At 45.1% G+C, this 26,460-nt stretch overlaps 1 protein-coding gene across 4 annotated transcripts in view; it reads right to left on the bottom strand.

Moving 5' to 3' along the window:
* Positions 1-18,845, bottom strand: part of ssbp3a (single stranded DNA binding protein 3a) — a 68,153-nt gene extending 49,308 nt beyond the window's left edge. For 2 of the 4 annotated variants that reach the window (XM_015355341.2, XM_006634672.3), the window contains exons 1-4: positions 18,626-18,845; positions 17,537-17,609; positions 17,260-17,321; positions 16,375-16,459 (exon numbers count right to left, since the gene is read on the bottom strand). In XM_015355341.2, coding sequence (XP_015210827.1) covers positions 16,375-16,459; positions 17,260-17,321; positions 17,537-17,609; positions 18,626-18,681 — 276 coding nt within the window. In that variant the 5' untranslated portion in view covers positions 18,682-18,845. The remainder of the gene's footprint in view (positions 1-16,374; positions 16,460-17,259; positions 17,322-17,536; positions 17,610-18,625) is intronic. The other 2 variants (XM_006634671.3, XM_006634674.3) reach the window with 2 other exon arrangements.
* Between the last annotated feature and the right edge of the window lie 7,615 nt (positions 18,846-26,460).

Here is a 26,460-nt window from a genome sequence, read left to right as displayed (position 1 = left end):
ACTGCGTGAAACCGGGCTCTTTCGAAGAGCAGCATGGGCAAAACGTGCGTTGTAGTCCGTCTTAGAGCATCGAGGCGGATGAATACCAAAGGAAGGCAGTGCTAAGGCCGCCTTTCACATGTTCGACAGCGGCGCTGGTGTGTCTCTCAACTGTTGCGTGTCCTGAACACGAGCAGTAAAGGTGAAAGTGACAGAGGTGATCCCAAGCACAAAGAGCACGAGAAAGTGAAGCTTTTGGATGCGTTAGCAAGGGATGCAAACATTTTAACAAGTGTACCACAATTTTAGTGAGTATTTTACATCTTATTTCAATGAGTGGTTTTCTATTTTATAAGACAATAAACAAATTATTTCGTCTTGTTCAATGTTACGCGCTGACTTTATATCGGTCAATTACAGGCCAGTAGTTACTGCTACTAACCCTGCTCGTCATATTCAAGTTTCCATCTGCAGCCATTCATCAGGGGCACAACTCTCGCGACGGCTGAGGTTTTGCTGTTTATACACGTGGAAGTGAGCAGCTGTTAAAAGCAAGAGATGGGTTTTGATTCCATAGGTACTGATGGGCATTAAAAAGTCATTTGGCATTGCAAGACAGTATTCAAATGTTATTCCTTCATACAGCAAACATAAGCTGCTGGGTCTAATTCAGGCTAGTATCCTTTCTATACTGTAGTCTATATGAAACAGAAGCAACGTTAGTGTGTGTGATTTTTTTTTAATTGAATTGTTACCCCTGGGGGAATATGAAACAAATTTGATGTTCAAATTATTCTGTAAGAACCGGAGAATGAAGTAAACCAGTCACACACAAAATGCCAGCAATAAGAAGTTTTGCACCTTCGCAACACTCAGAATGAACTTTTTTGGCCTCTTAATTGGTAGAATACCATCTTTCCCCAAAATATTATAAAATCTTAAAATGACTTTTTGAACCACGGCAAGAAATCGATGCAAGCAGAAAGACATTTCGCTAAGTGCAAGGACGTACTTTCTGTGGACATTGGATACTGCTCACACGTTTTTCCCCTGAAATCAGAAGGTAGCTGGAGCCCCAGTCTCTGGAATAAGCCATAGTGATACAGGCTTGCAGCAGATATTACAGTGAAGAGCTCAATACAGCTTGTGCCAATACACAAACAGACTTCTTTGAAAAAAGGAATGGTTTGTTTTGAACAGTGCAGCTGGAGTTTTCAAACCCCAATATAAGAATTAGAAGATAAATACAGTTCTGTTCCTGTTGTGCTTTTACATATTTGGCTGGTTTAAAACATGAGCAATGTGCAACTCATTTCTGTGTGCGCAGAAGAATGACAGCGACTGTACCCCCACAGCGAACAGAACACGAGCCGAAAGGCCTTCTCTCTGTTGTAACTGTTAACTGTTAGAGCTCACAAACACGTGGACAGGAGCAGGGGGCTACATCTTCAAAGATGTTTGTTCAGCAAAACAAACGCTAAGGAGTTAAGGAGGAAAAGAAGATGCTGCCTTGTCTTTTTCAGTATCACTATAACAAAAGTTAGAAGACACAAATCATTCCCCCCCCAGTTTTCGTTGGAGAGACGTGCCAATCACAGCAAACACTTTTCAAGTGCATTCGCAACAATCTTGCTCGAGCACCACAAAAATGTCTATCCCATGATAGGTGAGACGAAAAGGTCAAAAGTGCCAACCATCAAAAGAAACACTTCCAACTGCGACAAATTCACAAAGTTAATATTTTTGTCACAGGGACACTTTTTTATTGAACAGACGGGATGTAGGTAAAATCAAGATGCTGTTGAGCATACGTCACCAACAGGATTATCCACAGGGGGTCTGCTGGAAAAGTCACAGGCTCAAAGCCACTGTCAGAATCAACAAAAGCTGTACTTTTGGGTCGCAGGCTTTGCGCCAGACTGCTGTCGAGTGGGATTTTGTCTCACTCCTCTCAAAGCCAGGGCAGACATGAGCCTGTTCGCTGGTCTCCGAGCCCTAGATACCACACACCATTCCAGCTTAGCGCACAAATGTTCAACCGGGCTCAGACCTGGAGAACCGGACATCTACTGCACAACAGTCGTACTCCTGTCTCAGAAGAGAGCCAATGTTACACGAACAGCGCGAGGACACGTGACGGCCTGCTGGAATGACGTCACGTCAGGATGAGCCCACAGGAGGGGCAGCCAGATGCCGGGACTTGATCGATGTAGAACTGGTATGTGCAGGCTGACATCAAGCATTTCAAGTGCAGTTCTGTAGCATAATACACCCGTGCCTACACCACCACACCTGGAGCTCCTCAACGACTGGTCTGTTCCGCGTGACAGCACCACCCACGCTCACTGACCATCCAGAGCGGTCTATGCAAAATCATGGTTCATTACCAATGAGGCCTTGGCTGCACTGCTAGTGAAGGGACTTCGTCTACCAATGACACGGAAGACACCATCTCGATAACCAGTGCCTACTGCTTCCTTTCTGCGTTTTCTTGATGTTCACCAGGCTTGACCACCTCATCGCCCAAACAAACGTTCAGCCCAATGATTTCGTGCTTGTGCCATAGTCAGTCAACTAAGAATATCGCCGTCAGCCATGAGTGATCGATTACGAGAAGTAATACCAAAAACACGGGATCAGAACCTAAAATCTGTATCCTCTTTTTTTTTTTAAACGTACATAAAGTCAGATTTCTTTTGACCTTCAGTACACACATTTACAGGTTAGCAGCAGGCACTCAACTCTGTCCTCAGACAGCTCAGAGCTCCAACTATTCAGCAGCACCAAACACACAACAGTGCCTCAAGACCTGCAAGAAGGGACTCCTCCATTATTCTGCGTGTTATGGACATTTTTTGTTACAGAATGCCAGCAATTCTGCAGACAGAAGCAACAGCTTTAGCTGTAAGAGACCAGCTGGAGAGCCGCAGCCTCTTGAAATAATGAAATGCCAAACCAACCCCTACATCTTCTCCAGTCTCACAGGTCACCTGCCAGATTAGGAGGACTGTTGCTAAGGCAACCATATCTTGCAACTGCAAGCTGAACTTCCCCATTTTTTTAACCCCTTCCTGAGCTGCTAATGAAAGCAACAAAACTATGACCCAGTCAGAAAAAACGAGAGGCTCCAATTAAAGAGCTCCAGTGGGATGAGAGGATGTGAATTATGGATGTATGACACGCAACAAAAACAGGATTGCAACAGCAAGGATGGGAAAAGTGCCTGTTATATTATTATACACTTAAAATTTAGCCTAAATTTACCCTCAGTATAACAAATAAATATCATACACATCCACCAACACTGATAACTGCTGGCATGAGTTAAAGGAAGCCATTTGGTCTTCAGGCAGGACTCAGTGATCGTACCCATTTGCTGCTTGGATAAAAAAAAATCGAACTTTGCATACAAGTTCTGAATTTGCCTAGCTCTCCTTATAACACACACATTCACATGAGGGCTTTTTGTGGGTGGAATGAAGACTACACAAGGACAGGTGTTCTCCTCAGCACTTTCAACCAGAACATCTTAAGGCAGCTGGAGCACGTGCTTCTGCCATCAACAGATTCAACCTTGCCCATGCTAATTTACAGACATAAACTGAAATATATATATATAAGTGGAGGTAGTTGCCATTCATTAAGCATTAACCACTGACAAAAGTCAGTATTTTTGTATTTTGGTTAAACCATTTTTTTTTTCTAAAGAAAAGTCTGCTTAGGAGACATACAAAACCCACATTAAAAAGCTGGCTGTTTGAATTTGTGAACATTTAATATTTGGGGTGCAACCATAACAAAAAGATGTGTGTGTGTGTGCAAAATAAACAAAATATATTTCAATCAACTCCAGATGTCCATCATATATAAAATAAGACTGTTTGGTAAAACAGACTCCCCTCTTTTTTTTACTTATTTGCTTATGAAAAACAAGTTCCATTTTAGCGATAACGGAACAGGTCAGTAAAACAAACTCACTATTCGGACTCTTTCTAAATAGTGGGAACGAGTCTGTCTGGAAGTTTGAAATGTTAAGGACAGCGGTATCTCATCATAAACAATTAAAAAAAACATGCAAGACCGTGTATAAAGAGTCCACCCCACCTCTGTGAGACATTTTCTAAGTAGACCCCTAGTATTTTGTTGTTTGAACTAGCAGAGTTGTGAGAATGATTTCCATAGTAATTTTATTTGGTTATGTTCAAACTGATCATGCTAATAAACAATACTGCATCATGCCATTAACTGCACAGAGCAGCGCATCAGAAGAAAGACTGTCCATCCATCAGGACAGACTGGCAAGGGCAAAGTCAGAGGAAGAGGATCCAGCTACATCAATGGATTTTTCTCTGCAGCTAAGGCTGTTTAATATTATTAAAGAAAGCCGTGCATCCATTTAAACTGTCTCTTAATGAAGTTGCCATAAGGATCTTGCTAATCCTGCTCAGGTAAAATAAAAGATCGGTGATCTGCTTAGAAAAAACAACTTCCAAAGCTGAAGTCCAGGCTGATGTTATCACACAGGTGATGCCCTCTCTGGCCCATTCTGTAGCTTTATGACAGAATATTAAAATACATAAAAGGTCCCCAATATATGTCTGTGTTAGGGACCAGAAAGTTGCCACTTCTCAAAAAAGAATATAAATATGATGGGTGGGCACTGTAAGAGCTTAATGTACTTATCACCCATAAAAAACAATATAACTTTCAGGTTGTGGTCTCATCCAAACCAGCAAAGTCACTAACTGCTTCAAAAAGGATTTCTCCTCCCACCCACACTGTTCATGTATTTATCCACCAAACCCTGATCCACTGGTTGGATCAGCGACACATTGTGAGTTGGTAAGAACTCAACTTTAACGCTGGGGTTATAACTATTCAAAATCAACAGCACTGTCTGCAAGAAGAAGAATTTCTAATGTTAGAGAATTTTTTTTCCATTTCCAGAGCAAAATTATCCATGCACCACCTGCACTGCTGGCTTCTGATACTTCGAAGAACCACATGAGTGTTAGGTGGAATTTTTACATTGAGTTTTTCGATTCCTCAACAACGCACACAACTTGTAACGAGGACCATCTGCACTCTTCTTCCTGAAACCAATCAACAAGGAAATGATTCAAAATGGTACTGGACTACAGGGTTAACCTGCAAAGACGCGCTTCTAATTATGAGCTCGTCCCCTTTTTGGTGCACTGCTGTATGATGATGCCTCCATTTTGTCGGCAAAAATAACAGGTTAAAATATGATTTACCATAAAGCACCATTTTCTAATTGCTCTGCGTCTGGCTGCTACCAAAAGCCACTTAGCCTGTGTACATAACACAAGGGTACCATTGCATTTGCTGAAGGTAACCCAAAAAACAATCCATTTGCTTTTGGCATGTCTGAAAACAAGTACGTCGAACTGTCCTCTTTTGAAGACACACGTGTCGAGTGTTTTGTCCAGCTAGCCGGGCCTCTACAAAAAGACTGCTGGGCTCCTCACTGAACACCAATCTGACAAAATGCCAGCTGTTATATAAGGTACACGGATATGGAATTTTTGAGAAATCGCCCAACGAATTCTCAAAAGGGCAAACTTAATACACCGATGACAACTGACCCAGGTCTGGCAGCTTAGCTGGAGAAGAGTTTGAAATGAACTTTGTCTTCACTTTGTGGTCCGGTGGTACCCTGCCAATGTACGCTTTGCAGGGCAATGCGAACTGCAGACTCTCTACAGTTTTAATCTGGTACAGAAAATCATGCTCATTTAAAAACCTAGTGACTCCAGCAAAAAAAAAAAAAACAGAGAGGAGATTTTGAAGCCCACGCCTGTGCTACATAAAGAGAGTTTATTAAGGTTTAAATTATGAATCAGCTGCAGAAGGGCAGTCATTCACACAAATCTGGCGCTCCTTTGCAATGGGAGAGCTCTGCACACCAGATCCTAATGATTACTGGCAGAAAGGGCTACATATACATTAAAGTGTCAGGAGTTTTCTGATGCAATCTCGAGTATAAACAGTTTAAGAAAGCAATTCCCGCCATTTGCTGGGATCAGCTCGACAGAACTAATGAACCATGGCTCATAGGAAGGCATAATGTATCACGCTGCAAGAGCTTCCAAGGAAGATCTTGCAAGATCACACCAACTTCACCGTGGAGAAGTCCGACTAAATTCTTTGCAGCCCTTGGTACAAACGGTTCTACATGGGACCTAGAGAACATGAGTTCATTCATTTACAGAAACGCCCATGTGCACGTGATCCATAAACATTGCCACACAGTCGTTTCACTTTCCTGCTGGTCAGGCTAATGTTGAACCGAGGGTTGACTTTTACTGGATCTTAGCGAGGCGATTCTCTGCTGTGCTTGACATCCTGTCGCACAGTCAGGTCTGGGAACGGTGGCTTTCTCCAGAACACAGCTGGGCGAGATCCCTGCATCACTCAGACAGTTAAGTGCCAAGCGGGTTCGATGGAGCAAATGACTTCTTTGAAACCCTCCTTATGTGCTCAAATCAAGGGTTGTCATTATTTTCATACACCCAGCTAACAAAACCACACATTCCTCAATTTAAAAAATGTAATGTTTCTAGGTGGAGGGGGGACAAATAAAGCAATCAAGAATACAACTACCAGAACCTGAAACGAGCCCCTACGTGATTTTAACCTTTTCAAGATGTGATTTTCTGAAGTTTCTTGGCTATAAATGTGTGTGAGCTGCATCAGGCTTACAGAGGAAAAAAAAACTCAAATGCAAATAATCTCCTAATGTAGTCAAAGCATTTATGGAAGCACTGTGATTTCTTTCTATTGAGAAACCTCACAGACTAGGTTGGCTCAGAGGAAATGGTGATATGTTCTGCTCTAAGTAGCAGACATTCTTTTCAGACTCTTTTCTGACCAAAACCTCCGAAGATTAGTCTATAAACTATGTGCGTCTGGACTATAACTTGACTTAGACGAGATAGCAGTCAGACACCCGCAGGCAAGCAACAAACATATTATGACAGCCAAAGATAAAGATAAAGAGATATGAACAAGTCCGCCAGACTGGACAACCGAAATCCCCCAAGTCAGTCCAGTCTCCTGGACACAGGGAAAATATTCCCTCCCCTGCTGATTCACTCCACCTTGCCAAAGACAAAAGCACACCAAATTCCTATAGAAAATAAAAGGAAATTCCTGAGATAGTTTCAAAGTAAATGGCTGAGTCAGGCTCCAATCCAAGTGTGTGTCCAAACATTAGAAATAAGCAAAAAAACACTATTGTTTTCACGGAGAAAGGATAATTAAAATTGAATAAATTTAGTGGTCTGTGTGGTTGTGTGTTGGGGGGTACTTATGTGAATCTCCATCCCAGCACCACAGCTTGAAATCCTTCCCTCCCCGGACATTATCTTAACCCTGCAGGCTATGCAGTTCCTGCTCACAAAGAAGGAATCGCTGGAGCCCTGCTAAAGCCCAGTCCCCTAGCAAAGCAGCAGATCGACTCCCCCTTCTCTGCCAGCCCCCCCCAACCCACCCAGCATAATGCTCTCCTTGCCCTCTTAGCAAAAACAAAACCAGACGACAGCTCTCACACAGCACCGAGGAGGAGAGGATGTCAGCACGATGGTATGAACGCTTTGCCTGGGCAGCAGCGCGCTGTAAACAGCCCTGCGACAGCACACAACACAAGAGAGAGATGGCCTGGGACTCAAATTCCACACCTCCTGCAAGTCAGCTTTGTCCTGCCCACCCCCCCCTGCAAAACAAACTGCTGCCACTCCACTGATACCACATCACCCCAGGCAATAATCAACCATGCAAATACAGAAGACAAACCCCCACCCCCTACCCCCTCCTCACACAACAACACCACCCTCGCCCTCAACCTCCCCATCCCACCCCTCCCCCTCAATCACCAGCGAGCTGCTGTGCATCTGCTGCCTCTTTAGTACGGCCGCCACCTCTTTTGTTAGGCAGGGCACAAACTGTACGTCACAACGATCAGATGTCACCCTGGAGTGGCACACGTCTCCAGCGCAAACAATCGCTGGTTCAGATTTTAAGGGCTTCTGCAGAACAAGGCACTGCTTCCCAATAACAGCCCTCAACTTTGTCTAGGAGGGGGGAAAAAGAAATCGCAGGGTTTTCTTATCTCGTGTTGAAATTCTGTTACTGCAAGGCACCCACTTAAGTGCCGATTTCCAAATAAAAACCAACTCACAGTTTACAGACTGTTTAGCAAACACTGATACACAATCACACGCTGAAAAGCAGCAGATTCCTGTTCTTATCCTTTAGATTCTCTAGACAAAAAAAAAACAGCTCCTTCCCACGAGCACAGCGAAAATAAAGGGAATGGACAAATTCAGAGAAATTTGCCTGTTAACTGGAAAGCGACAGTTCTGATTGAGCAAACCATTAATTTTCAGTAATGTAATTATAGTACAAATACTCATCTCTGAGCTCAATGCACCTCACACTTCCAGCACCCAAACAAAAGGACTGTATATTTCTTTTATAACCCTCAATTAATGGAGCTAGAGAGGAATCCGTGTTTTCAGAACGTAGTTGTGCTGTGAATGAGCTTGCACAGACGTCACGAGAGGGCTATGTTGTACTTAGAGAATGAATTGTGAGTCATCCATGCACTTAACACAGTATCGTGAAAGCACCAGTGAAAACATGCCTGAAGAACCACCGAAAACCAACATTACTTGGATTCAGTACCACAGTCTGTGCACTTCTCCTTTAGCAGCCATTATTAAATCCTGGGAGCGATATTTTAGTTAAGACACCTCACCAGAGGCCATCCATGTCTAACTAAATTCAAGAAGGAATATCACTTGCAGATATCCTTCCAAACAGCTGAAGTCTGCAATAAGAACTCACCATAACCAAGACATGCCTTTTCTTTTATTGTCTCATACAGTGCAACCACCTCCCAAGAGGTCACCAATCTCTAGATTAAGGAGTGTTTAGCAGGGTGCCCTGCACTCTCTACACAGGCCATGGGTTTTAAAAGAACAAGAAAGGAGCTAAATCCAGCTACCAGTTAAAAGGCTCTACAGGCAGACCTAAGGCACCGACTCTCTCCCAGCGACGTGGGCCAGATTTTTGGACAGGTGTTTCAAAGTTTCATCTCCAAAACCCAGTTCTTTTCTTTCGAGTGAACGGGGGAGGCCCACGGAGAGGAAGACGAGCCCAAAATGTGGGCATCTGTGGTGTGAAGAGGCGGAGACTACAAGTAAATTCCTCCCATCCTGCTGTGTCAGGGTTAAAAGCTAAAAGCTTGGTGCAAACCTCACTATTATCAAGGCCTTAGAACGAAACCAGTCACCCCTCCCCCACTGCTAACAGTACACCAGAAGCTATTTCAGTTTTAAAGGGACAGAGGCTTTTCCTCTGCTGTGCAGCCAAGTCACTCCAAGTCAATACTGAAGCCTGACTCACAAATGCGAGTCGGGCTGTTCAATGTAGATGCAATTTTCAATCACCCTTACAGCAACACACAGATCACTAATTGACTGATTGTAATGACACGCAATCGCTTCAAAAGGGCTGTGGAGTTTTCTTATATAATTTAAAGGGGGTTAATTATAAGAGCACTAGGTGACTCTTTTTCCACATACCTGTATAATAGGGGGAAAGGCTTAACCAGGTGGCCTAAGAGCATTACTTCATGATACACTAAGAAGGTGAGCTAAAACAAAAAGAATCCCTCAGAAGATAAATCCAGCTTATACACACCTTAATCCATTCCCAGAAGAAAATCAGGCTTTAAATTCTAAGCCAAGTGAAAACAAGGCCCTATTTTGTGTCGAAACAAACCAATGAAAAAAAAAAAGCAGAAGGACCAGCTTTGCAATACCAAAACCCAATATTGGCTAAATCCGACGAATGCTGTGGTGAACACTAGCCAATAAAAGCAACACGCCTTCAGCAGAAAAGGTAAAGGTGGTAAAATGACGTTTCTAGTATAACAGACCCGGCAGAGGTTCATGCTTTTAATAAGATTCTATATCAAAAGGCTACATCCACGGGGGGAAAAATTAAAGATTGTATTGGGGGGGGGGGAAAAACGCATACAGGTGTTTGTTTATTCACCTCTCCTAATGCGTTTCTTGATATTCGGCTCACATCTGTCAGAATAAAAATAATCAAAATGAACATCGATGCTTTGTTTTGCAAGAGCCCCCCCCCGGGGGGATTCTGCCTCAGCTTCAAAGAGCCGGGAGGGCCGGCGGTATCAAAGTTTCAAATCATTTCATTACCGCCACATATGGCGGCAGATGTCCACTCGAACCAGGAACCCCCCACCCTTTCAGAAGAAGCGGAGCGCCTCTCCCCTCCGCAGTGAATGAGCCAAGGTGCTCTGCGGGCTTCGAGGCAAAAATCAAAAAGAAAACGCGAATGGCGCCCCCCCCCCTCCCCTCCCAACCACCACACACCCCCCCCACCACCTCCTTGCTGATCTCCTTTGTTCCATCCGGGGAGGGAGGGCAGGCACGGAGCTGAGGAGCCCAGCCTTTGACTCAGCGCTACAAATTTGTCACTTAGCATTTAGCCAAATAAATAAAGCCCCCACCCTCCACCCTGACTGGGGGGGAGGGGAGGTCAGGGAGCCAGCGGTAGAAACTGGCCTGCTTGAAAGAAGACTGCAGACTCGTCGGCACTGACACACAGACACCCCCCACACCCCTGCTGACACTACACGTTTGGGGGGAGCAGACTGCAGCAAACAATGCAGCTACACTAAACAAACAAAAGAGGGTGGGAGACCCCAGGGATGCAGAGTTGGAGCGCTAGACCTCCAACAAACTCCCCCCCACACACACACGTTCCTTCCTCTCCCTTCCATTGAATTAGCACATTCCTGGCCGTTTTCTCGCAAAGGCCGGGATCTTCCAACCGAAAGCGGACCCCCGGCTCCGCGGCCTTCCACTTCTTCGCGGGGTCTTTTCTTTCAGTCCTCTCCGGGCTCCAAAACCGGCAAAGGGAGAGCCGTCGCCTGCTCACGTCAGCCGGAGCGTCGCCGGGCCGCAGAGGGGAGGCACAAGTTCCACTTCCACACATCACTTCTCGGCGACTACCAAACCTTTAACGCCACTTCTGGGAATGACTAGGCAGCGCAAACGTCTAGAGCTGAATGAGCAACGGTGAAGCGATTTTCAATTAAGAAAAAAGTCGACTAATGATGTAAATTAATTTGTAATTAATTACTAGTTATGCAGGTGGCATGTTTTTACTTCCCTCTCACTGGCATCTCCTGCAAAAAAATAACAGGGCTGACCACCTAGCGTAAGGCAAAGCGTAATTTCCTCAAATTTAGGCAGGGCCGACGTGCTGCTGTGTCAACGAGCAGAATGGATGGGCTTCCGCGTACCGCTCCCATGTAGCAGAGCGGACAAACGCTCATGAACACGTCTGTCATTAAGTCAGCAGCTTCTCGAGAAAAATTCCACGACTTGCTGCCTCAGGTACAAGGGAAACGCTAAGAAAAACATGTATGACTGACAGATGTATAACCACGTCTCCTGGCAGGAAGCGCCTTTTCAAGAGAGCATGCAAAATCCTGCAGCACAAAGAGGAGAGACTGATCTTTTCTAAACCATTTTTTTTTTCAAAGCAAATGACATAAGGGGGAATGTCTGCCTCTATTCTGAACTGTCAGAATTAGCATTCTGTAATTAAAACTCACACCCCCTTCTCTTAATAACCCAAACAGCATGATACAATCAGGTTGTGCCAACTATTTAATCTAATTGACTAATTACAGATTTTCATTTAGCCATTTACCGAACAACTGTTGACAATTTGTTTTCATTAGGGACAGAGCAGCATAAATATTTAGGCCCTCTCATTCACAGAGAGAGCTTTCCTGTATTCTTCACCCTGACCCAACACCGAAATTAAGAGTCACTGCACGCAAAGCTTTTGTTTCACCCTAGAGCAGTTTTGGTGCTTGTGAGGATGCTAATGCTTGTATATATACTTTGACTGGAAAATATTCTAAAATGACAATAGTTAATCCCATGTCATTAATTAAGTATAGGGGTATTAACCACTAACTTTAACGGGGCTAATTCCACTCTGGGCTCCTATAATCAGGCCGTTCTAAATGTGATTGGACTGGTGAGGAAACTGTTCCCTTCAGCTTGATCTGCCTGGTAATGGGCATTTGAGAGCTCCTCACAGGTGAGAGCAAGTCGTCAGCTCTATATTAAACTCTTTGTGCCCGTCTAGAATAAATCAATGTGAGGAACTAACAATTAAGAAGTCCTCTGTTGTACCTCAAGAAATTCTCAGCACCAAAACTATTCAGAAATGTTTCACATTTCCATGGATCTTAACTCATTCAATCATAATCATTGGTCTCCAAATACTGAAAAACCTCAATCTGACTGCAATACACTTCTAAGGACCAAAATTTACTCTGACGGCAAACATGTTTCAGACCTATTAAACAGCAGAGTCATTAAGCACAATTTCACATCCCGACAGTGTTTCAGACTGCTCACCTTTTGATGCTAGTAACTGAAGTCGTGAGGGCAGCAAAGCATGCCCTTACCAGCCACAGTGACTTCAGAGCCAATTATTTTGTTTCTTTCACTACAAGTAACTTTAATGGTTCTGTTTCTGTCCCCAGGAGTAGTTCCCGATAGGTGTGGGGGGAAACATCAAGGTTCTGACACTCACAGAAGTTGAATATTGCCGGATTTGACAAGTCAGGTAGTTTACAACGGGGCGCGCAGAGTCTCTTCATGCCAGCTCCCCGACAAGTCCGCACCCCGTCGTTTAATTCAGAGGAGACGCATCTCCTCAACATTTTTGGTGGAGAAACCTCCATCAGCTCTACCGGTCCAGTGTCCCCTGGTCCAAACAGGGCGCCAAGCCCTGGGAACACCACAATCCGAGGCATCTTCTCCACATGAGGTCCGTGAAGCAGCCAGATAACTCTTCAAACCCAAACTTAAAACATTCCCTTTTACTAACGTCTATGTCTGATTGCAGCATTGTAGCGCATAACTGTCCTACATCTGTAAAAACCTGTCTGCTCTCGTTTTTTTTTTTTTTTTTTTACTTTTAATGGTACTTTTTGGTCATTTTCGTTATTCGCCACATACAGCATCCTTGGGTCTGGAAAGGATTATTAGCTAGGTGGATAGATGCAGCGAATCAGAAATTAAATTTCCATGATTCTCCCCCCCCCCCACCAATTTCAACACACTCATCTAGCAATTTTTTATGACCTATATGGGCTCACAGCTATCTTTTATGGAACAAAAAGACAATTTTCACAGGCTTGGAAAAACAAATTCCCCGTCCCATTTTCAAACATATAAAACTACCCCCCCCCCCCCCCCCCCCTCGAGCTGTGAGGTGCCCTTCCAGAGTCAGGAAGCAGGAAACTTCCTAGTGCAAACCCAGCCAGCGCATAAACTCATCTCCCAGAGCAGGAGCCTGCCTTTCGTGAATACATCGCTGTTAACTCATGGCAGCTTGCTGCTCCTAACAATGACATAACGTCTCACCTTAATGGCAAAGGGCAACGGCCGCGCTGCAGTTGACTGCTTCTTATTTAAAAAGAAGATTCTGAAATAATTTACGTACACCAAAAACAAATATACACTGAAGCCCATGTCCATCTGACCATAGTCGTACAAAATTAATAATAGCAAGCGGTGTCCTGCATGCATGTACAGTACATTAATCCAAGTGGTATATAAGGTCTTGGAACTTAACATCTACAGTTTGCAATTCTGAGCTATCTGGCAATGCAAAAGAAAATGGAACAAAGTTAGATCTTCCAATTCACTGTCTTTTTCTTAAAAAAATAAAAATACTCTACCGGATTGAACCTCTTGCCCGTGAATTTACAATTTGCCAGTCGGACACCCATCTAGCAAAGCAGCACTACAGGATGAATTTGATCAGAGGAAACCTGCTAGTCTATTTCAGGGCCGTTTTCTTCAGCAGCCTGCCATAACCAGACTGAAGCAGATCTGATGATAAAGTTAGCAATACCCACCCACCAACAACCTCAAACACGCGGATATAATATTGGACAGAAATACACTGCAGCATGCACACCGCCGTTGATCACAGCTAACATGGACTGCGCTGGCTTTGCTCGACGTCAAAACGCTCGGCTTGCGCTCATGAATGGGCCCATTCGGAGATAACGCGCCAGTTGAAATTCCCTGTCAGGATGCCTTTGCAAACTCGCGAACCCTGGAGATTCATAATGAAACCTGCAACAGAGCACTCTGGCACAGGAGCTCGGTGTAATACAAGCACGCTGTAGCCGCCCGTGCTGGGAAACAGGATAACCGTTCTGGTGCCAACAGCGATAATGCACTAAGTGTAGACAATTCTATCTGCAATAAAAGATACCCAGCAATTACCGATCCAAGAAGTATAGACTAAAGCTAGATTACTTCTAGGGTAAGCTTACAACTGAGAGCTACCCCCTGCACACTCCAAAAAAGCAATTAATAAAAACAGACTCAGGTGACACCCCGTCACCAGCTTTTTTCCCTACTTTACTGTCACTAAGCATGTCGCAGAATTTAATTAAACTACAGGGTTATTTCAGCCATCTCCGGCTACTGCCCCGTAAATATTTACATTAAAATACATCTAACATTATTTCCAAACAACTTTTTTTTGTGCAAAATAAATGCACTAACAGCTGCAAGGCACGGCCTTCAGAAGAATTCAATTTAGCAGCCGAGGAGTACAATTACCCTCTGGAAATCACACTTTAACCTCATAAATGTGTTAAATCCGGCAAAGGCAACGTGCTTCAGCATTTTAACGTTCCTGTTAAAAACAGGAGAACGACTCCACCTTTCTGCCCTCAAACCTACTGGCATCAGCACAATTTTCTGAAAAGGCAAAACCTTGGACTTCTGCTACCGAGCTCGTCGCCACAGAAGACCCGTAAGGGTCAAGACATGACAACCGGATTTACTGCTCCAGGTAAATATGACCCCGAGAGAACCCTTCCACCTGAAAATCACTTCCTGCACACAAAGAGCTTCCACTCCGCCACCGCCATCTATAACACAACCTTTTAAAAACAGGGTACACTTTACGACTTCGGGCGACCCTCAACGAGATTAAGTCCCGACTAGTGTCCTTTCTGTTTAAGGAAACACCGACAACATGGGAAAGGCTGAAAGAGTGAAATCTGTCAGACTCCAGCCGCGCCGCTGAAAAACCATTAGGCAAAAGAAAAACAAACACGACATCGAGCACGCTGCAGAAGCTGCCACAGGTATTCCCAACCTGAAAAACACAGCAATGGCAGGACAATATGGACAGGCGACTTGCAGCTTGCCTCACTCCTCCAGCAGTGGACCAAAAACACTGGTCTTTCCCCTTCGGACTCTGCAAAATACAGAAGTGGAACTTCCAGCTCACAGCACAGGCTGCAGATGAAGGCATGATGTTTACAGATAAACCATCTTCAGTTATCCCGTCAACCAAAATCCAAGAATTGAACTCTAGCAAGAAGTGCTAACCAACCGCAAGTTAGCATGGTCTGGCCAAGCAGTCATGTAGTTAAAGGTTTAGAGTTCCGGTATCACGCTGTACAGAGCTACTCGATTTCAACACGCTGCAATGTGACTGAATTGAGGCCTGTACTGTCCAACCTTCCCTAAGACACACTGAGAGAACTGGGACAGCTCATTGATTCTCTCACTGAACTATACATCAGTTGCAGCATCACATTTCTCCCTGACGTTTAATGCAATCCAATTTGGTGAAATTTAAACATTTCAAAATTGCACCCCGCATTTTGACAAATACCTTCAGCAAGAAATGAAGGAAAACCAGCAAACAGAGATCGGATTTTCAGCTTCTTGTTCAGAATTAAGTTCGTTCCTGACTTAATGAAGCTCAGAATTCAAGCGCATTCAAGGAGGAAAACAAGATAAAGCCTCAGGAGGTCGGTTAAAGCAGATAACATGAAAATGTGCCATCTAAAACACAGATCTTAAACATCCCACGGACAACACAGATCACTACACAATAACGGGCTGCATATGAGTCAATGTTAAAAACTGAGTGGCACTTTAGCGGGTTCTCATATACCCCACAAAATAAAACATTTGCACCAAAAGATCTTAGGTGGAATGTTTTTTTCAGAGAGGCACGCTGCCCGATATTAACCTCTGATGATCTTGCCACACAGTGAAAACACCACATCAGCATCAGAAACCAAGATGGCCACAGCCCACTCAAAATAACAACCCTGCAAGCACCAAGCACACCCCTGCGCGACCGGACACACGGACAAACCCACGCGCGTGGGGCCGGTCTGGTGCCAACGAGCTGGCCATACAGAGAGAGGAAAAACATCCATGGAGCCGACCAACCATATCCAAAAAAAAAACACCTGATACTCACGTAATCGTGAAAGGCCTTGGCTTCGCTCGAATGTTCACAAGTGTCCCGTCTCTCAGGAGCTGCACAGTAAAGGTCCCAGAACACACTGTACCGGAGAGGGATCGGGTTACTAATTGTTACCCGCACAGTAAACAACAACAACAACAACTTCACCAGTGGTCTTCCCCCTCAAATGGTGCGCTTCTATTCTTTTCTCTTTTCTTTGGGAGAGGAGAGTCTGAAATGCGACTTTTGGGTTTCAGCTTTGGTGAAACGAAAGAGGTTTGAGGAGGGTGGGTGAGTGAGCGTACAGAATCTCCAGTTTTCTGAACGTCACTAACCCCCCCATGGAGAACCCAGGGAAACAGCTCTCTCTCTCTCTCAATTTCCTCGTACCCATGCTCGCTGCTTCCTGCCACCAAAAAAATTCAGAGTGAACGAATGAAATGAACAGTCATAGCCGGCACTGGGCGGACAGCAGTGAGAGGGGGAGGATCCCACAACAGTCTACCAGGAGACTGGGCTCAGGACAAGTCAGTCCATGTCATGCAAAGGGCACAGGCATTTGGGACTGCACACATGATAACGTAGGCTGGGCTACCGATCGAGTCGAGATCACTGAACTGAAAAGGGGCTTACAACTGATGAGGGGGGGGGGTCGTTTTAAGTCTAATAGATCAAGCCGACCTAAAGAAACTTCCTTAGCGATTTATGTTTTGGACACATTCTCTAGGAGCCAACGCGTTTGTTTTGTTTTTTTTAAAAAGGGAACTCCACACCAGGAGGGGAAAGCCTCAATTTTAGCAATTAAGACAATCCAGTGATTGCCAGTAACGCTAGTTTCTCCGCATCGATCACACACTTTTTCCGACTAAACTTCCAATAATAACGTGAATGAATACTCACCACCACCACGAGTGTAAAAACCCCGGAGGTTCCCCTAGAGTGATATTTTTCTCCCATCGGATCTAAAAATAAACAGGGATACACGCAGGAAACAATTAGGCTTGGGTATGCGAATGCAGACCGATCCATGTGCCAATGTTTGTGAAATCGACAGTAAATGACAAAAGGTGATAAAAATTCAAAATGGAGGCCACACTGGGTCTGAAAACAAAAGGCTATTAAAAAGTAACGGGGTCAGGCGAACAATAAGAAGAGAGAGAAAACAGTGAAACTTTACCTCCGATAAAAAGGTCTGTGCTGACTTCTGTGCTCCTACGTGTAGCAAATATTCATAGACGTATAAAGCTAATCTGTGGAGGGAAACAAAAGATTTATTGCGCTACAGCGAGAAGTTCTGCGCCAGGAGCAAACAAAAACACGGCTCGGCTCCTTGCACGGTGAGAGAAGGGACCCCCTCTTGGGGACACCCCGAAAATGTCTGACTGAGGACTGGAACCGGCAAAGGAGCGAAAGCGTTAAGCAGAACGATGCACACACTACACGCGTTAGAAAAAAATGACAGAAGCAGCTAAACCCACTTGGGTTTTGCTGATCCAGCCTGCGGAGCCACCGTTCAAGCAACATCGCCCTACCTGGGGCAGCTCACGTCTAGATGCTCGTCTTGTTACAATATAACCATGCCCCTGCGATACTCTGCGGTCTTAGCTGCTCCGAGCAGCAACAACTAAAAAAAAAAAACACTAACATTTTGGAAAGTCAGCCAGCAAGAGTCTGCAGATCAACCCCGTGTTCAGATCCACCAAAACGAAAGTAACCAAACTGCAGAGGCGATCCGAAACACTGACACATATCGACACCCGAACTCCAAGGCGAAGAACATCAATTTCAAGAAGTAATAACCACGCGTAGAATCTACTTCTGTCTCTCCTTCTCTCTTGCGCTCCCTAAACTTTTTTTTAAAAAAGAAAAAATAGGCTTGGCTTTAACAAGCTATTCGGTATTTTTAAGCGCAAAAGTTTTTTTTTTGGGGGGTGGAAAGTGCATCTCCCGGGGCTCCCTGCGAGCTGGAAGAGGAGGCGAGATTGGCGGCTGGTTTTTTTTTTAAAAAAAATAAAAATAAAAATCGACTTAAAACAAAATTCAATGCAACGCCGAGCAGAGAAAACTGGAATCGCATGCAACCCGGCGCTTTTCTCTTCCACCACCCCCTTCAGCTGCAGGAGCTGGCGAATAATCCCACCGTCCCGGGAGCAGCGCCGTCCACGAAATGCAAACCAGCGAATTAGCAGGAACAAAACACATATGCACGCATCCGCTGGGCAGGGGGACAGGAAAGGTGTGCAAGCAGGGGGTTGAGCGGGCTTACTTTTCTCGAGCTTGTCCGTCCGAGGGCACCGCGGAGCTCTTGCCTTTGGCGAACATGGTCTGTGTGTGTGTGCAAGAGCTAGCTGGCTCGCTAGCTGGCTGGCTGACTCGCTCTGTCTCGCTCGCGTCTTCTCTTCCAGCTGTCAAAGCGTCAGCCCCAGCCTCGACCCCATCACACTGCAACTGCACTGCTCAGCCGAGCTTGGTCACGCCAGGGAGGAGGAGGAGGTGGAGGGGGCGGGGCCAGCCGGCGGGGAGGGGGGGGATTGGCAGCCGCGCCCGCCAATGGCGTGGAGGGTCGCCCCCAGCAAGCCCGGCCCCGGCGCCTGGTACGTCACAGGCAGCGACCAATCGCAGGCCTGCAGGCCTTCGCCTGCTCTTCCGCCTTAGCGCGTTGCTGGTTTGTGGCCCAGTGGGGTTGTTTTTTTTTTAAAGGTACACGTCCCCCGGTCGGCGAGAGAGCATAATAATAAAAAAAAAGCTGGGTCTTGTGTTTGTGCTGTGTGTTTAATTTAATTTAATTTAATTTCTGCGTGGCGAGTCTCTCGCGGTGAATTAGTCTTTTTAATTTTTTTTTTGTCCAAACCCGTCAGCTGCTCCCCGGTTTGTGCACGGTCCGCGATGAAAAGATGCAACGTGACGGAACAACTCTTTTCGCCTGCTAACGCAGCCGGGTGCCGGCGGCCGGAGTTTCAGAGCTTTGCGATTTAAAGTGGCGATAAAACGCGCAAGGGAGAAGGGGAGAACTGGCGCCCCTCGCCTCTGCCTCTGTTGCGACCTGTGGGGCTTGAGAGCTGGGGGCTACCGGCCTCGCCAGCCCCCAGCCATCGCGGATGCTGAGCTGCCCCGCTGTAGCTGTGCACAATTAATAACGGGGAGGGCGGAGATTTCATACAGCCCTGCATGCTCTTGAATATCCCAGAGCATTAAAACTCAGTGGAAGGGAAAATACATCACGCACCACAATGGAAAAACAGCGTTAAAGCCGATAGTCGATTCATCCCCCCCAAAAAACTTTTAACGTTTAGGTCTGAAGCGACAACACGGTAGCAAGAGTCACCCGTTTGCTACAGGTTTTCTGTCGCTTTTAAATAAGGGAGCCATCCACACGTTATCACACGCTGCGTTTTCGTCAGAATTAAAATTTTGTCTGGGTATGCTGCCCAGAAAAAAATAAATAAACTGCTTTCTTATTTTTTTTTGGGGGGGTGGGTTACTTATAGTCTCCGTCAATCGAGACACAACTGTGAAACTAGTTATTTTTGTTCAGATGTAACTGCACTTGATTGATTAACTGCGTTGCCTCAGTTTAAAATTGTGTCGAGACTATCAAACATCCAGTATTATAATAGCAAAGCACCACTCGATTTCTATGGGGGGGCGACACGATATTGAACAGTTTATAAAAACACTTTCATCGTTTTATCAATTTGTTATCCCCGCCATATCAGATTCTTTTCACACACTCTAGGATTTAATGGCTGTTTGCAGTTGTGACATCTTCAAGAACTGCAAAAGAAAGGCAACCCTGTCTCTTTAAATAAAATAGGAAAAAGAGCCTTTTGCCGATTGGCTGCCGGGTTGGATTTAGTTTAGGGGCGCCTTGAAACCGACTCTTTTTTTTTTAAACCCCAAGCTCTTCAAGTAAATAAGCAGCACGCCCTCCCTGGCAACCAGGAAAGGGACAAGTAGTTCATTTCTGCGTGTATCGCGCATAGACAATGAAGTGCACAAGACGAGCGAAAGAGACGACGGCTGCCAGTCGCTGGATTCACTCCCATCAGTGCTGAAGAAAAAAAAAAACTGCTCGGAAACAGCTCTCAGTGTTTGCTGATAACACTCGTGTATCCCACATGCTCGCCTCCCTGGCTCCTGTCTGTCCCCAAGTTAATGTCCTCGTTTTATTTATACATTCTGAGCTACGTGTGACAGGAAGGGGTGGATAATCTGGATATGAAGGTCAGAGAGGGGGGGAGAAATTCCACTCGTGATGATTTCGTATTTGTCTCTTTTTTTTTTCTTTCCCCGTAGCAACCTGCTCAGTACTGTCCTCTTTCTTGACTGTTTATTGCTCTTCTTTGATGGCAGCCCTCTGCAGAAGGCATGAGGTTGATGACTGGTAATGTGTGGAGCCAGAGGGATGTATGGCAAATCAACTGGGGGCAAACTAGGCAACTATTCCTCTTTTATGTCACAGTACCAAAGGTTCACATGAGTTTCCAACATTGAATCTGCATTATACATTCCATTATAGATCACAAATGACACGACACACTCCCACTGGAGACTGTAGATGTTAAAACTGAAGGATAATGTCACGTTGCAAGGGGTACCAAAAGCAGATGTTTTCTTGTTCTCAGAATCTAGGGTGTGTGACATTTTCTAGATAGTGTCGTTGGAACGGTGCACAACACGACCTGTGTTTACCTTCTCCTGCGATGAAGAACTGGGCTTTACATGAGTGAGCGAGGCTGTGAGAGAACTGACGTCGACTGTCCTGGCTCACCCCGAACAAAAGATAAGCAAAATCCCAAATTTGCCTACACAAATCTGCACGCGTTTATGGAAACCCTAGCATCTGTTTTCAAGAGCTGTGGAACAACTATTTTCTTGTTCAGTTTGCCTGACTTACAAATGCCGTTGTGCAGTCTGGGCTGTTATCCTACCCTCAGGTATTGTGTGCAGCTCTTAGAAATCCCATGCTGGTTTTTCAATTCGAGGTCGCCGATAGCGTTTCATACTTTTAATTGCAAATATACAAAATCCACCCATCTTGTGAGCTTCAGAATTCGCCAGCTACTGTGTTCTCAGATCAGTAACGAGCTCATGTCGCAGCCTGGTGTTTTGACAGTTTCTCATCCTAGATGTCTACATTTTGCAGACTTTGAGACTTGAGACTTAGAGAGGAGCCTGTGGTTCCACAATTAACTCTGTACGTGCAGTTGTTAATGTTTAATTTATGTTGCTGAAACTTTAATGCATCTATATGATGAGTCTAATTAAGGCTGTATTTGTGATCTTACTATACTTTGCAGTCCTTTGCTGTGCTTCTAAATGCGAGGATGTTCTCCCAGATTATTTTAAGGGAGCATTTTCTAATCTCACGTGTGCTGCACTGGAACACCTGACAGGGTTGTTGCCAGGTGGCTGTGGCTGACAGTGGTGGTACACACCCAGCAGAGCCCTTTGCCACCCGGAGACAAGGTGGGTTCTGCCAGGATGAAGGTGGGCACTCCGTTCACCCAGGAAGGACACATCTGATGGTCATGGGGCTGCCTTCTCTTCAGATTAACCAGCATCGCTTCTGGTCCACAGCACACACGTACTGTATCCTGCTTGTTGAGTGGCACTGAAATGCATCTTCGTCTTGCATGTCCCAGTGTAGAAGGTTCAACTGCATGAGGTGCTGGCCCACACGTTAACTGCCTTCTATAGGAAAAGGCTCTTTTGCTCTGTCCAGTCTGTATCAGCTTTGGCGAAACGTGGTTTGATGTCTGCTATTGTGTTGCCGAACACAAAACCTATTCATTCTTCTCAATCTTTTAGAGGTCCCAGGCAGGTTTACCTTCAGTCCTCTTGAGCCGGGGGGAAGCAGATTCCTCTCTTTATCCTGTCGCCAGGAAACATGGGCTTCAGCCCTAGAAACGGGATGGCTGTAATTTCCGAGCCTTCTCTGGGGACCAGAACTAAAAGAGATCTGCATCTCACGTTTCAGGACTATATGGATTCAAACACCGAGATTATTCATGCCCTGTGATGGACTGGCATCCTGTCCAGGGTGTATCCTGCCCCATTGCTTGCTGGGATAGGCTCCGGCTCACCCCTGACCCTGAATTAGATGACGCAGTTAGAAAATGGATGGATGGACTTTTCAATGTTGCTTTGAAATACGTCTCTGTCAATGAATCAGCGAAGAGTTATTTTACGACGAAATGTAGGACGGATCTGTGGAACTGTGCCTGTGAACACCTGCAGCTGTTTTATCAGTATAATTATTTTTTGTTATTCTCATCGATGGTTAAATCGCACATTTCACACGGATTCCAATACTCTAAGGCATGGACAGAGTAAACCTCGTGGACTTCTTCAGAATCAATAGTCAAACATGAACCAGGGAGCAACAAATGGAAACTAAGTGGAAGAGCTCTTAAAACCTGAGAACAGGAAGCGCGACTTTACACAGAGAGTTGTGGGAGTGTGGAACAAGCTGCCCAGCCATGTTGAGGAAGCTGGATGAGATCCCCAGATACTAGAAAAAGAGCGATGGGCCAAAGAGCCCCACCACCACCTTATCTGTCGACTTTCTTAGGTTCCTGAGAGACATTCAGTCGCTTCATTCGTCTTGACTCTCCCGAGGAGCTCGCTGCTCGCTGTCTCCCCAGTTTTCTGTGAAAAGCACACCACTCGCATTCATCACCCTACCACACCTGTCATGACACGCGTCAGTTTCCACGAAGAGTACGCGCAAAAGAGCACCCTGGGCTCCAGGGTTTTCACATTCAGCTGAAGGGGAGTGGGGGTGATTGGTGCGTGATCGTGCACAGAGCAGAGTCGCGACTTTACAGACGGGGGAAAGTGCTCCCTGGGGCACAGACTGACTTGAGAAACGGGTCAGAGAGGCACGGCACCGGCCAACAGGCGACTGACAATACAGATCATTTGCCTTTTTGAAAGCTAGGGGAAAAAACAAATCCCACCTCCCTGTAGGTACTGTGGCTCTGAATTGCCACGGAGCCGGAATTGACCAGGAAGAACCGGAACGCACACTGGAAGGGTTTTTTTCAACGTTACAACCCCCCTGCACACCTCTCCCTTTACCCCAGATATGTTTGCAGAACACTTAGAAGACGCTGGAGCTGTAGACCTAGACTGCCCCGTGACTTCCGAACCATGTGCATTGGTGTTTTCATTTTCAAAAAGAGGGGTGAGGGGGAAAACGTGGCCCTGAAAAGTGTTTCTAGGCTACAAATGATTCCCTTACGGGCTGGAATCCTGTTTTATGTGTAGCATCCTCTGATATTAGTTATTAAAAAACATAGGGAACATTAGGGTTTGTTTTTTTTGAAGGGTTGCTGTACAGTCTTGCCTAGTAATGTCGGGATAAGCGTCCAGGCTCACTTTCATTTTGTCAAGCGATTAAACATACCCTCCCCTTTCAAGCCCGCTCCAGCCAGGGCCCGTACGGACCGGACAGCAAGCCCGGGAAGCCGAGGGTTACAGGGACGCGTGTGTGTTAAAAAGTCTCAGCGGTTCTTGGGGTTGGAAATGGAGAAGGGGGCAGCTTGAAACCGCCTGCAGATTGTAACTCATTGGAGGAGCGCCGTGTCAGAGCATTCCGTGTACCGCGCTGCGCCCCCTCCGGAGGGTTCATCCGGAAGGATTTAACTCTCCTGTTGCTCGATTGTTGCTTCTTTGTTTTGGGTAGAAACCTGCGGTTATTAAAGTTCATGTGAGGGTTTTTTTTTTTTGACGCAGAAGTGAAAGAGAGGCCGTGCACCCGTAGTCGCCGGTGCGATCGCGACCTTCAGGCGCTAGTACGAGCTAGCTGTGCTTGTATGTAACAGGCATGAGCTTTGTTCACCTATTTTTTTTCCTCCCCGTGCAACATTGCACAGGGGAATTTCTATGGGCTGTTTTATTTTAAGAGTAGAAAAAAGAAGAAGATAAAGAATAGGAAAATTCTCCAGAGGTGAAACTCTGGAAACGCGTCAGGAATAGATTAATATCGAAAACGAGTAAAGTCGGCTCATTTAATTATTTCCCTCCGAGCCAGAAACAGCAGAGGCGCAATGCGAACAGCCGGCAAGAGTCTGTTCGTATGATAACGGTATAAAACCTCTGGTTTGGCATTCTCCTTTCCTAAAGCACGAAATAAAACAAAAGATCGTTTGAAGCATAAGACGGGGATCCCACCCTTTCCTGCAGGACTTGACTGATGAGACTGAATAATCAATTAGTAACCCCCGCAGGATAGAGAAGGCAAAATTAGAAATACCTATAGGATATATTTTGAGTGTTTTATTACTGCATTTAAAATGGACATGAGCTTCATTTTTCTATTTCGACAGTTCCTTTTCTATTTTCAGTTTCAGTAGTTCCTGTGTTCTTGTAACTTAAGTTTAGGAAGGAGCAGAAATGTGTGTGGGCTTTAAGAGCTCAAGAGCTAATGTACCGGTCGAGACTTTTTCCCCTTAATTTGACAACACACCTGCGACGTTACGAAGTGCGATTTGGTTCGAGAAAAAGTGCCATCAAAACTAGTCAGACCGACAATTACACAAAATACTGTACAAGTAAATACCGGTATGAACTAACGAAGAATGCAAACTTGTTTGATTGAGGTTTGCACTCGGGAAATGGAATTTAAAGCTAACTTGTACGAACTTGTTCTTAAATGTACAATTTTGCATAGAGACATTTTCTCATTTGTAGCTTGTAAAAAAAACGCAGTGAAATGCATACATGCACGTTAGTTTAAAAAAAACACTTTGAAAATGATTTAGAATAACCACAACGATGTTTTCTGTGCACCATCGCTTAGTAACGTTATTTTGAAATTAATGTTTAATGACATAATGTCGGTGAAAATGGGTTATGTGAACGTGGACTTAGACGTGTTTGTTTAGCACTATGTCACTCATTCACATCAGCACAAAATTACTCCCCTGTTTATCAAAGGACATTGTTTTCTTTTGTTAATCTTTATATTTCCGCTCATACAACAAGGCGTTTTACTTCATGAACAGTTAAGAAAAGACAACGATCAAATGTCTGAGCTATTAGCAACACAAAGGGATTGTGGTGCCAAAGCGAAATATTGTGCCTTCGTGGTTAACGTAGGTGATAGATAAGGCATACACAGGAGAAAATGCATGTGGCTGTTCGTAACTTATTTGATCAGCAGAGCCGTCTCCTTGGCTAATTCTTATGACAGGTGGACCGTCTCCTTGTAAATTTACACTACCACGCCGAGACAATGTCTCCTCAACCACGGCGCCCTCTGTTGGCGAAGAGAGGCGTCGCAGGCTGGATGGTTCAGTGATCCCTGCCAGCGATGCAGTGGCACAGACAGCGCGTTTTTGTTTCTGTTTAGATCGGAAGATCAAGAAATAATGCATATCCCTAACGCTTCCTTAAGATCCCATTTAAAAATACTTCCCTAAACCGCAGACGATTCCAACGGAGTAAATGTTACTGAAGACCCATGCATGCAATGATTTGTGGCAGATAAGCGCCTCGTGTGTTATTATTGAAAATGTCGGCTAATTAACCATTTCAATTATCATCCATAAATATTTATACCATGTTTTCACAGGGTGTTTATAACCTTGGGGTATCTGCTGGTTTACATGTGTTTGAGTCTGAAACATGCTACATTTCTCGATTTAGCAGCACAAACTGTACCGAGGCCAGAATTAAAAGGAACGAGACATAGTTTCACAACAACAACAACAACAACAACAACAACAACTACTGTAACTAGCACGCCAGACCGGATCATTTTTTTTCACATATTATATATCCGATGAATGGAGGCACGCGTCTGTTACTGGGTTAGTTTTTAAAAAGTGCACAATGTCAACAATTCAGAGCGCATGCCGCGACACGTCGATAAAGAAATGGGAAGGAATTGGGTTATCCTCTTTGCCCAGCGCCAACCTTGGCGTTTTGCTACAGAGAGGATTCGGCGTGACTTAGTTTCAACGACACAAAACAGTGCAAAGCGAACAAGTGCCCCCTTTCAGGTACAGTGAGCTCCGTCGCAGACACGTTTTTTAAAAACATATTTCCGCGCAGGGTAACGGGCCTTGGAAGAGAGTAAATTGCAGTTGTTAA

The sequence above is a fragment of the Lepisosteus oculatus genome, chromosome 9 (genome assembly GCF_040954835.1).
Source record: "Lepisosteus oculatus isolate fLepOcu1 chromosome 9, fLepOcu1.hap2, whole genome shotgun sequence".
NCBI lineage: Eukaryota > Metazoa > Chordata > Actinopteri > Semionotiformes > Lepisosteidae > Lepisosteus > Lepisosteus oculatus.
This window is presented reverse-complemented; position numbering and strand designations above follow the sequence as displayed.